General features: G+C 36.1%; 1 protein-coding gene across 1 annotated transcript in view; it reads left to right on the top strand.

Moving 5' to 3' along the window:
- LOC132557434 (DNA mismatch repair protein Msh6-like) overlaps positions 1-13,717 on the top strand; it is a 46,435-nt gene that overhangs the window by 24,600 nt on the left and 8,118 nt on the right. Inside the window, 12 exon segments of the mRNA XM_060221919.1 lie at positions 416-542; positions 803-911; positions 2,433-2,595; positions 4,553-4,633; positions 5,118-5,213; positions 7,060-7,150; positions 8,231-8,285; positions 8,769-8,875; positions 9,704-9,933; positions 11,019-11,151; positions 11,629-11,727; positions 13,322-13,450. Of these exon segments, the coding sequence (XP_060077902.1) occupies positions 416-542; positions 803-911; positions 2,433-2,595; positions 4,553-4,633; positions 5,118-5,213; positions 7,060-7,150; positions 8,231-8,285; positions 8,769-8,875; positions 9,704-9,933; positions 11,019-11,151; positions 11,629-11,727; positions 13,322-13,450 (1,420 nt within the window).

The raw sequence follows: 13,717 nt of genomic DNA on the forward strand, positions 1-13,717 counted from the left end.
ACTTTTGTCTGTATACAGTATAGATTGATTGTGAGGTACTTTTGTCTGTATACAGTATAGATTGATTTTGGGGTACTTTTGTCTGTATACAGTATAGATTGATTGTGGGGTACTTTTGTCTGTATACAGTATAGATTGATTGTGAGGTACTTTTGTCTGTAGGTATAGATTGATTGTGGGGTACTTTTGTCTGTATACAGTATAGATTGATTGTGGGGTACTTTTGTCTGTATACAGTATAGATTGATTGTGGGGTACTTTTGTCTGTATACAGTATAGATTGATTGTGGGGTACTTTTGTCTGTATACAGTATAGATTGATTGTGGGGTACTTTTGTCTGTATACAGTATAGATTGATTGTGAGGTACTTTTGTCTGTAGGTATAGATTGATTGTGAGGTACTTTTGTCTGTAGGTATCTACAGTACAGTCTACTTGACCAAGAGCTCCTCTCTATGAACAATTTTGAAGAGTACTGTCCTTTGGATGGTGTAGAAGTGAAAGAGAAGAAAAAGGAGAGCTTTGGTAGTCGTCAACACATGGTGAGTGTCATGTTGAATCATGTATTTAAAAAATGTTCATAATTTGACATGAAAATTGTAAAGATTTTGGTATCAATTTCATAATTTAAATGTGTCTGTTACCTGCCACATTATTTTTATCATTTTTGATCTGTAGGAGATTCAACTCTTCCATATTAATGGTATTGGCCATTGGGTAGCTCTGTGGGTTCAAACTAATCTGATCTATATATAGAGTTATATATAGTCATATTTAGCAGTATGGCTGTGACATGTTTTAGGTGTTGGATGGAGTGACCTTAGCTAACCTTGATATCACAGAAAACTCGTCCACTGGCACATTGGAGGGTACGCTACTGGAGCAACTAGATCACTGTAATACCCCCTTTGGTAGGTAACCAAGTCAACGATTAGTGTCGGTTACCATGGTAACTGTTATAACAGGTTAACCAGTCACTGTGTTATATGATTTGATCTATGTAGGTTACCATGGTTACTTTTGTAACAGGTTAACCAGTCACTGTGTTCTATGATTTGATCTATGTAGGTTACCATGGAAACTGTTAAAACAGGTATACCACAGACACTGTATGAAGGTTTTAACAGATCTCTGTCACCAGTAGTCGAGGATGAAGGTTTTAACAGATCCCTGTCACCAGTAGTCAAGGATATAGGTTTTAACAGATCTATGTCACCAGTAGTCAAGGATGTAGGTTTTAACAGATCTATGTCACCAGTAATCAAGGATGAAGGTTTTAACAGATCTATGTCACCAGTAGTCAGGGATGTAGGTTTTAACAGATCTTCATCACCAGTAGTCAAGGATGAAGGTTTTAACAGATCTATGTCACCAGTAGTCAAGGATGTTGGTTTTAACAGATCTATGTCACCAGTAGTCCAGGATGTAGGTTTTAACTGATCACCATCACCAGTAGTCAAGGATGTAGGTTTTAACAGATCTATGTCACCAGTAGTCCAGGATGAAGGTTTTAACAGATCTATGTCACCAGTAGTCAAGGATGTAGGTTTTAACTGATCACCATCACCAGTAGTCAAGGTGAAGGTTTTAACAGATCTCCATCACCAGTAGTCAAGGATGAAGGTTTTAACAGATCTATGTCACCAGTAGTCAAGGATGTAGGTTTTAACTGATCACCATCACCAGTAGTCAAGGTGAAGGTTTTAACAGATCTGTGTCACCAGTAGTCAAGGATGAAGGTTTTAACAGATCTATGTCACCAGTAGTCCAGGATGAAGGTTTTAACAGATCTCTGTCACCAGTAGTCCAGGATGAAGGTTTTAACAGATCTCTGTCACCAGTAGTCCAGGATGAAGGTTTTAACAGATCTCCATCACCAGTAGTCAAGGATGAAGATTTTAACAAATCTATGTCACCAGTAGTCCAGGATGAAGGTTTTAACAGATCTCTGTCACCAGTAGTCCAGGATGAAGGTTTTAACAGATCTCTGTCACCAGTCTTCCTTGACTACTGGTGACAGAGAAACAAACCTACAGTTACTGTAGATACTGTTAATGTTAGGGGATTGGTGATCATTATTATCTTTTTGTGTTCCATTTTCAATTACAAAACGTTTGAAAAAAATCAGTTCCTTGAAAATAAGATTTTTTCAAGAGAAAAAAAAGACAATTGTACAATTTCTATTAAACATGCATTCCTTTTGTATCTAGTTTCTGGCACAAACGATAAATTTGCAATGTGTATGACAGAGATTGAAGACTGTACTAAGTGTAAGGGTGGGTAAAGAGGTTATATATAGGGCTCATATTGTTGATAATATCATTAAGTTGTTTCGATGGTATTGGTTATGAAATCTTCCCTTTGTAAGGAAAAGCATAACATGATAACTTATAAAACAATGTATTGATTTATTGGTATTGTTTTGATTTCAGGTCGACGTCTGTTCAGACAATGGCTGTGTGCCCCACTTTGTAATCCTGTCTCCATTAACGATCGACTGGATGCTGTAGAGGATCTCATTGGCTGTCCAGATTTAGTTGCTACAACTGCAGAAATTATAAAAAAGTTACCTGATTTAGAGAGATTATTAAACAGGTAAATATTATAAGAGGTGAATATTGATTACCAGGTAAATATTGATTATTTCCAGGTAAATATTGATTACGAAGTAAACATTGATTACCAGGTAAAAAATTGATAACCAGGTAAATATTGATAACCAGGTAAATATCGATTACGAAGTAATAGAAAACTGGATTTAATTTTTTTTTTTGTTAGATTGTAGATTAGGATAGGGATCAAAATCAGTTATGTTATTGCATATGTGTACTGCAATATGTTTATTTTAATAACATAGGTGCTGAGATATCGTCCTTGTAGGAAGATTATGTCATGTCCTTGCATTCCTTGCTTGGTTACTTATCAGTATGCAGGGAAATTAGAGTACATATACAAACTAAGAATTAAGGAGTAATTATACAAGCCCGGGACAAACTAAGAATTAAGGAGTAATTATACAAGCCCGGGACAAACTAAGAATTAAGGAGTAATTATACAAGCCCGGGACAAACTAAGAATTAAGGAGTAATTATACAAGCCCGGGACAAACTAAGAATTAAGGAGTAATTATACAAGCCCGGGACAAACTAAGAATTAAGGAGTAATTATACAAGCCCGGGACAAACTAAGAATTAAGGAGTAATTATACAAGCCCGGGACAAACTAAGAATTAAGGAGTAATTATACAAGCCCGGGACAAACTAAGAATTAAGGAGTAATTATACAAGCCCGGGACAAACTGAGAATTAAGGAGTAATTATACAAGCCCGGGACAAACTGAGAATTAAGGAGTAATTATACAAGCCCGGGACAAACTGAGAATTAAGGAGTAATTATACAAGCCCGGGACAAACTGAGAATTAAGGAGTAATTATACAAGCCCGGGACAAACTGAGAATTAAGGAGTAATTATACAAGCCCGGGACAAACTGAGAATTAAGGAGTAATTATACAAGCCCGGGACAAACTGAGAATTAAGGAGTAATTATACAAGCCCGGGACAAGCTGAGAATTAAGGAGTAATTATACTAGCCTGGGACAAACTGAGAATTAAGGAGTAATTATACAAGCCCGGGACAAACTGAGAATTAAGGAGTAATTATACAAGCCCGGGACAAACTGAGAATTAAGGAGTAATTATACAAGCCCGGGACAAACTGAGAATTAAGGAGTAATTATACAAGCCCGGGACAAACTGAGAATTAAGGAGTAATTATACAAGCCCGGGACAAACTGAGAATTAAGGAGTAATTATACAAGCCCGGGACAAACTGAGAATTAAGGAGTAATTATACAAGCCCGGGACAAACTGAGAATTAGAGAGTAATTATACAAGCCCGGGACAAACTGAGAATTAGAGAGTAATTATACAAGCCCGGGACAAACTGAGAATTAAGGAGTAATTATACAAGCCCGGGACAAACTGAGAATTAAGGAGTAATTATACAAGCCCGGGACAAACTGAGAATTAAGGAGTAATTATACAAGCCAGGGACAAACTGAGAATTAAGGAGTAATTATACAAGCCATGTGGACCATGTGGACCATGTGGAAGATTAGCCTAGACTAAACAGATTCTTATGAAATAAAGTCTATTATCATTGTTATTATCATTATTACTATTGCTCTTTGATTCTTAATTTATTTTGATAATAAATGTTTCCCAGTCAAATTCATTTTAATAATAAACATTCTTAAACATTATAAATGTTTCCCAGTCAAATGAAAGGAGACATGTTATTACTGGTTCCTCTGCTTCCTCTCATTCAGACCATCACTTCTTAACCATTTAATATATCACAGTGTAGAATCTGGCTAAAGTCGCATCAGCATGGATCAATGAATAAATTAAGAGTCATCAGTGAAGCAAATGTCACATCTTAAATGCTGTCAATTCTGATGGAAACGCCTGCTTCAGTGGAGACAGAATTCTCTCCCTAAAGCTAAGTTTAAGAATACCTCTGAAACCAACACTTTTGCTTTACTCTTTCAGAATCCACAGTCTGGGATCAGCATCAAAAAGTAAAAACCACCCCGATTCTCGTGCCATCATGTTTGACGAGGCCAAGTACAGGTAAAATACAATGAGTTAAAAAACATACAGTACATTCTAAAGAGTAAAAGTCAAAGCTTGTTCAAATGAATGACCTTGACATACTTTTAAGGTTTAACATATTAAAATATTTGTACAACTTTTTCAGAATAAACAAAAGGCATAAATTCATGATATGAAGCTAGTAAAATGCTGGGATCAAGGTGTATTAAGTTTTCTTGAATATATGACCTTGACCTTTTCTGACAGAGGTCGGTAATATAAAAATTCTCAACCAGATTTGTGTTATGTTCCTTTATCTACATCTTAAATAAAACACATGATCTTAAGTTAGGATGAACATGAAAAATGCAAACATTAAAAGAAAGCTCTAGTTTAGAAAGTGTTGAACAGTTGAGTGATACAGGCCCCATTTTTCTTGTTATTAGACAAAAGATATTGTATGATTATTAGACCCATATTGTAAATTGTAAATAATATTTAATGCAGAAATTTTATTTTACAGTAAAAAAAAGATTGAAGACTTCCTTTTGACAATAGATGGATTCAGAACCATATCCAAAGTAGCCAAGAAGTTTCAAAGTCATACAAAGGACTTCAGGTGAGATTTACATACAAAGGACTTCAGGTGAGAATTACATACAAAGGACTTCAGGTGAGAATTACATACAAAGGACTTCAGGTGAGAATTACATACAAAGGACTTCAGGTGAGAATTACATACAAAGGACTTCAGGTGAGAATTACATACCAAGGACTTCAGGTGAGAATTACATACAAAGGACTTCAGGTGAGAATTACATACCAAGGACTTCTGGTGATAATTACAAAACTAAGGACTTCATGTGAGAATTACATACCAAGGACTTCAGGTGAGAATTACATACCAAGGACTTCGGGTGAGAATTACATACCAAGGACTTCAGGTGAGAATTACATACCAAGGACTTCGGGTGAGAATTACATACCAAGGACTTCATGTGAGAATTACATACCAAGGACTTAATGTGAGAATTACATACCAAGGTATTCTGGTTAGAATTACATAACTAAGGAACATTTACTTCCTTTTGTTACATAAAGGGCTGCAGTGGTGGATTGGTTCAGATACCATGTTTATCACTAACCCTTCACCCCTGAGCCGTGGGTTCAAGGCCTACATGAGTTAGTCACAAGATACTGATGGTTTCTCTTCCGTCCACTAACCTCCATGTCCTTAAATGACTGTGGCTGTTAATAGGATGTTAAGCAAGAATAAACTTCAGTAAACTTGAAGAAAGTATTTCCTTACAAAGAGTAACAATATGCTAGGATATTATATAACTTATGTCCCTGTACCATTTAACACCATTAATGTCCCTGTACTATTTAACACAAATAATGTCCCTGTACCATTTAACACCATTGATGTCCCTGTACTATTTAACACAAATAATGTCCCTGTACCTTTCAACTCAATTAATGTCCCTGTACCATTTAACTCAATTAATGTCCCTGTACCATTTATGTCCCTGTTCCATATAACTCAATTTATGTCTTTGTACCATTTAACACAATTAATGTCCCTGTACTATTTAACACAAATAATGTCCCTGTACCTTTCAAATCAATTAATGTCCCTGCACCATTTAACTCAATTAATGTCCCTATACCATTTAACTTAATTAATGTCCCTGTACCATTAACACAATTAATGTCCCTGTACCTTTCAACTCAATTAATGTCCCTGTACCATTTAACTCAATTAATGTCCCTATACCATTTAACTTAATTAATGTCCCTGTACCATTTAACACAATTAATGTCCCTGTACCATTTAACTCAATTAATGTCCTTGTACCATTTAACTCAATTAATGTCCTTGTACAATTTAACACAAGTAATGTCCCTGTACCATTTAACACAAGTAATGTCCCTGTACCATTTAACACAATTAATGTCCCTGTACCATTTAACACAATTAATGTCCTTGTACAATTTAACACAAATAATGTCCCTGTACCATTTAACACAAGTAATGTCCCTGTACCATTTAACACAAATAATGTCCCTGTACCATTTAACTCAATTAATGTCCTTGTACAATTTAACACAAATAATGTCCCTGTACCATTTAACACAAATAATGTCCCTGTACCATTTAACACAAATAATGTCCCTGTACCATTTAACACAAATAATGTCCCTGTACCATTTAACACAATTAATGTCCCTGTACCATTTAACACAAATTTGCCTGATGTTCATTTTCCCCTCTGTTGATTATATAAAAGCGGTAGTAAGTTTAGCAAGTCATAGCCCTCCGTGATCATAGACGAAAAGGGCAAAAATTTCCTTGTGTCCAGTACTTATGATAGGCAAATTCTTGTCTTGATTGTGATAGAGAGTTATTTTTTGCAGCACATTTATTATATTTTAGCTTGGTTGTATTTTTTTTCTTGTGACAGGTCCAAATTATTGACAAAGACCATGACAGTATCGAGTGAGGAAGGTGATGGTTATTTTCCGGAGCTTCATGGTGACATAGAGTTCTTCGAGGTGAAAGAAAGAAACTAGCTTCATGAAGAGTTTTTAATTTACATTTAATTGACCAACAATAGTTGAATCCATGAAGATATAGTACCTGAATTACAAAAAACAGTTTCAGTTCTCCTAACTAATTAAAAATTTGGCATATAATTAAATCTATTAGGTGTATGTTTCATTCCTAAAACAATGACGTCCATGTGCCTTTTTAGGTCCCCTTCCTTTAGAAATCCTTCTCCTCTTTCATACTGGGATAGATTTGCCTGTAGCATGCTTGGATGTAGGATTACCAACTTTGTTCATATGAATGATATTGATGCACTTTGAAGGTCTCAGGGGTCAAATGTGTTGAAATGCTTTAGAAACGTCTTCTCAATAACCAAAAGGCCAAGGGTCTTGATATAGGGCCTGTAGCTTGCTTCTTCAACAAGCAATACATCCACAGTAATGGCAATTGTGTAGTGTATGTATAAAGAACATTATTTCTAGCTTGCAGAAAATGTGTTGATGAATCAACAATGTCTTCTTTGTAAGCTGTAGAGTAGTTAGCAATTGATTTTAGGTTAAGGCCCAGGGGGCCTCTTGTTTTTGGGTATGACATGGGAACCATATATGGGCCTTATTGCCCATTGTGAACATTTTTTTCTAATCCAAATATTAGAATTTCCTGAAGAATGTTTACTAAATTATCAAACAAATCAAATGATGCTGTCCAATGTCCAAATTGTTCATTGTCAACAAAAGCGTTTAGATCATTGTTTATAATATAGATACACAGGAGCAAACTAGGAATTAGAATCAAATTGGAATGTCTCATTTTGTTGTTTTTTCCAATTTGATATTTTATAGATGTTTTTCCCAAAGGAATGTGCCCCATTATAAAGTAATGAAGAAATACCCTGCATGATTAACCTGTTCTTATGTTCATCATTACATCTTATCTTATATTCTATTTTGCATTTTATGCTCTCTAAAGGGAAAGTATATATTTGCTGATTTGTTCATCTGCCCGTATTCAGCGAGCAAAACATTTCCCTGTGAGCCCTAGTTTATGTTAATTATAACACCTGATACCATGACTTTGGTTTACAGCATTCATTTGACCACAATAAGGCAAAGAAGGAAGGCGTCATTGTACACAACAAAGGTAGGTAACTCTAACATCTATCAAAAACACAACAAAGGTAGGTAACTCTAACATCTATCAAAAACACAACAAAGGTAGGTAACTCTAACATCTATCAAAAACACAACAAAGGTAGGTAACTGTGACACCAAAAACACCAGTCAAAAACACAACAAAGGTAGGTAATTTATAATTAAAACTAATTAGCATCTCAAAAACACAAAAAGGATGTATCTGATCATTTTCATTGATGTTACAAGGTAGATGAGGACTAACAATGATCAGGCCATATCTGACTATCCAAAAGGCCAACAAAGGTAGGTCACTAAATCTCAAAAACCCAACAAAGGTAGGTAGGTAACTCTAACAACTATCAAAAACCCAACAAATGTAGGTAACTGTGACACCAGTCAAAAGCACAATGATGTCAGGTAATTTATAATTAAAACTATTTAGCATCTCACAGAAAAATGATGTATCTGATCATTTTCATTGATGTTACAGGTGTAGATGAGGACTATGATCAGGCCATATCTGACATCCAGGCCACTGAGCGGTCACTATTCAATGTAAACACCTAGCAACTTCATTACCTGACAAATGGTTGTAAGGTCAGTGTTACAAATATCAGTTAGGGTATACTTTGGACTTTGTTGTGTTACAGGGGCAACATGTCAAGGCCAAGGTCACTCTTTCTATAAAAAGAAAACTGGTGCAAAATGTCAAGGCCAAGGTCACTCTGTCTATAAATAGAAAACAGTGGCAAAATGTCAAGGCCAAGGTCACTCTTTCTATAAATAGAAAACAGGGGCTAAATGTCAAGGCAAAGGTCACTCTTTCTATATATAGAAAACCATCCATTTTGAATTTGGTCAAACTTTATGCAAAGATCAAGTATGAGTATATTTTGGAGATCATAGGTTTGTTGGTTGGGTCATTTATGTCTTACATACATTTTCTAGTTGTGATTTAATTAACATGCTGATATAGATGATATTTAAAGCAGATTAAACAATTTTAAGGTTGGTCAGAGGAATTAAATGTATTTAGAAAGAGTTTATTATCAACAAACCTCTGTTCTAATTACCTGAAATCTGATATTGAGATATTGTAACTTAAACTATTTGATGTCAAAAGATGCTTTTGTTAAGATTAGATCAATGATTTTAGAAGACGGGGTGGGGGGTAAACTACTTAGTCCAATAGAAGATACTAGCACTGTGACGATGATAGTTCTGTGACGATCGCTAGTCAAGGATAACCTCGAACATGAAAACAGAAAATGGCATTGATTTACGCATTTAACGTCTAGTAATAAGGATTTAAAATATCTGTTTGTTATAACTGTTGTAAAACATAATAGTAAGAGATAGATATTGCTTGATTAATATTAAAATCAAAGTTACTGTGATACGTCTACTATCATTTACTTCTTACAGACAATGACGTTCTGGGGTACGGGGAAGAATCGTTATCAGATGGAGGTTCCAGAGAGTGCATTGAAGCGTGTACCAGATGATTATGAACTGTTCTCATCAAAGAAAGGATGGAAGCGGTACAGGACACCAGAAATTGATGAATATTTGTCAGAACTCACGGATGCCGAAGAAAGAAAAGATGTAGCATTAAAAGATACACTGCGAAGGATTTTCCATAGTTTTGATGAGAGGTAGCTCACTTTAACAAGAAAATTGTTATAGTGAAAGCAAAAGGGTTATTCACTGAAAGGATGTACACTTGTACCTCATCAAGGATTAAACTTTCTCAATCATGTTGATGTACCATGAAAAAGCAGAAATATTGTCCAAACAAAAATGAATTTTAAGTTGAATTCTTTTCTAAACGAAAACCATTTTTTTAACAGGTATTTTTTACAGAAGGACAGATGATGGGCAATTTAAACAGAAGGTTGGCAATTTAAACAGATGGTGGGCTATTTAAACAGAAGGTGGGCTATTTGAACAGAAGGTGGGCTATTTGAACAGAAGGTTGGCAATTTAAACAGAAGGTGGGCTATTTGAACAGAAGGTGGGCTATTTGAACAGAAGGTTGGCAATTTAAACAGAAGGTGGGCTATTTGAACAGAAGGTGGGCTATTTGAACAGATGGTGGGCTATTTGAACAGAAGGTGGGCTATTTGAACAGAAGGTGGGCTATTTGAATTGCCCTTAATCATCCATCCATCTGTACACAACCGTGATTGTCAATATTTATTAAATGGTACTTAATGGATTTTTAAAAAAAAATTTTACAAAGATTTCCCGTTGTCTCTATTTGTGAACTTTTGTTTTTGGTTATGATCAGGTAAACAAAATGGCTGACAGGTAGCCTTCATGAGAATACAAGTATGTTACCACAATTTCACATGAAGCACTTGATGTATGTTTGTCAGCTTTTGTATGTAGGTTCACCTTGATCCTAGTGGTGTCTTCATTGATTTAGATGTTTCATGAGAAAGGCTGAATTTATTTTTATAAACTTTCTACGTAGTTCTGCTTGGACCCTAGTTATGCCCTTTTGGCAGTTAGAGATTATTGCCACTATTTCTTACAGTGTTCATATAATTACACAGTTCATATAATTAGGAGCAGAAAAAGAGGACAGAATAAAAAAGAAGGGAAAAGATTTAAACAATAAAGACCAAACAATGGTGGTCCCCAAGATTTCTCTGGGATACTTTGATTTCAAATTTTATTTGTTTTTGCTGTAAATAAGACCATCGCTCTGAGGTCCAAGTTGTATGATCTGTTTTAGGTACAAGGCCTGGGAGGTAGCTTTACAGTGTATTTCTGTATTGGACGTTCTGATGTCACTGGCTTCCTACAGTCGCTGTGGTGATGGAGTCATGTGTCGCCCAGAAGTTGTCTCCCCTGATGGTAACACTGAGGTACCATATATCTTATTAATAGTGAAACAGTTTGTTCAAAGTAATAAAAAACTAAAAATGTGTTGATTTGTTCTAGTCACACTTATAAGGTCATTTCCAGGGGAATTAAAGGTGCTTCTTCCGTAATGTGTATATGTCCTCAATTCCTCTTACACCTGGTTTTTTTTGTTTCTCTGGAAAATGAAAGCAGAGATCAAACTTTCTTCATTATGCACCTTGCAAAGACTGCTTTCTAGTATTACACTTTATATTTCATTTATACGCAAAAAGTCCCAATAAAAACAATGGTAGTGGATAATTTAGATTCTGACTTTTGTCTGGAACTCTGTATATTTTATAGTAATAGTGGTTATCATGTCATTGAATTTTCTTTGTTTCGTTAAGTGATGTTGTCTTTGTTTCGTTAAGTGATGTTGTCTTTGTTTCGTTAAGTGACGTCTTTGTTTCATTAAGAGATGTTAATATGAATATTTTTAGCCATTCCTGGAGATCAGAGATGGTCGTCATCCATGCATTGCAAAGACATTTACTGGCGGAGAATTTATTCCAAATGACACGCTTATTGGCATGAAGGATGTAAGTGTGATGTATCTATTTGTTATTTAATTAGCCTAGACATACAAACCGAATTCAGGTGTGGGCTTATTATAGTACAATGAATATGTAACGGCAAAATTAAAGGCACCAAAGTTATTTGATTGGTTCCAGGAGGAAAAAAACTAATCATTAACTTGTACACTCGTTTAGAAGATTATAAAGGAGCAACACCCAACACAAAACCATTATATTGTTATCAAAACCCCTAGAGTATCGGGGATGGTTCCAGGGATACAGATAGTGAAAGTGATCATAACAACTGGAGTATCGGGGATGGTTCCAGGGATACAGATAGTGAAAGTGATCGTTACCCCTGGAGTATCAAGGATGGTTCAAGGGGTACAGAGACAGAAAGTGATCGTAACCCTTAGAGTATCGAGGGTGGTTCCAGGGATACAGAGAGAGAAAGTGATTGTAACCCCTGGAGTATCAAGGATGGTTCCAGGGGTACAGAGACAGAAAGTGATCGTAACCCTTAGAGTATCGAGGGTGGTTCCAGGGGTACAGAGAGAGAAAGTGATTGTAACCCCTGGAGTATCAAGGATGGTTCCAGGGGTACAGAGAGCGAAAGTGATTGTAAATGCTGGAGTATCGAGGATGGTTCCAGGGGTACAGAGAGAGAAAGTGATTGTAACCCCTGGAGTATCAAGGATGGTTCCAGGGGTACAGAGAGCGAAAGTGATTGTAAATGCTGGAGTATCGAGGGTGGTTCCAGGGGTACAGAGAGAGAAAGTGATTGTAACCCCTGGAGTATCAAGGATGGTTCCAGGGGTACAGAGAGCGAAAGTGATTGTAAATGCTGGAGTATCGAGGATGGTTCCAGGGGTACAGAGAGAGAAAGTGATTGTAACCCCTGGAGTATCAAGGATGGTTCCAGGGGTACAGAGAGCGAAAGTGATTGTAACCCCTGGAGTATCAAGGATGGTTCCAGGGGTACAGAGAGCGAAAGTGATTGTAAATGCTGGAGTATCGAGGGTGGTTCCAGGGGTACAGAGAGAGAAAGTGATCGTAACCCCTGGAGTATCGAGAGTGGGTCAAGGGAAGCAAAAACTGAAAAGCTATAGATATTGGTTGGCTTTTTACAGGACAATGAAATAACGTTTGTAATTCCAAATGGCTTATTACCAGACATGGGCTGGTTGCTGGATAAACCATTGCACTTTTGTGAATGGTCCTGACGTGCCTATTTCTCTGTAACATCAAAGCACTTTATTAAGTATTGTTGATTTTCTTTAACAATAATAGTTTTTTTTTTTTTTGTTGGAATATTATTGTTAAATACAGATGAAAATATCTTTTGCTTTTTGTTGTGAAATATAAATAGAAACACATCAGCCTATTTGGCTGAAATATCCAGGAAGAACATTCATTGAACGTATGTTGCATGTTGAAATTTTCTGTTTGTTAGTCGAGCCAGAAAATCTTGGATCAAAGATCTTTTTACCTCACTGCTATTCAGCTGAAGCTTTGATCAAGCAGTAAGCATTGGTTTAGTCAGATTGATTATGACAAGTCATGCAGTGTAGTAAGTGTTTACTCTGAATGTGAAGTCTTGAAACTTTTGCTGTTAAAGGAGAATGAGATGGAGACAGATGAAGATGACAATGCAGACAGTAAGATCATCCTGGTAACAGGACCAAACATGGGCGGTAAATCCACATTGATGCGACAAGTGGGCCTCATTACTGTTATAGCTCAAATGGTAAGTGTGGAGACGAGAATTTTAAATTTCCCGCGTTTCGGAGAGTAGAGGAAAATATTTGTCCTGTATACAAGGAATGCACATAAACGGGTTAGATGTTTCATGTGTAAAGGTTTTGACCAATGAAATTTATACGTTTGTTGGGCAGTACACGTGGAGGGTAGAAGGTTTCCATTCTAGCGTCAGACACCAAACAGAGCCCAAGTTTTACAAAGCAATCCAATTTTTATATAGAGCATTATGGGTAATTAGATAGATATCATTTAG

The sequence above is a fragment of the Ylistrum balloti genome, unplaced genomic scaffold, assembly GCF_031769215.1.
Source record: "Ylistrum balloti isolate Yb309-2 unplaced genomic scaffold, AGI_CSIRO_Ybal_v1 Utg370670, whole genome shotgun sequence".
In the NCBI taxonomy this organism is placed as follows: domain Eukaryota; kingdom Metazoa; phylum Mollusca; class Bivalvia; order Pectinida; family Pectinidae; genus Ylistrum; species Ylistrum balloti.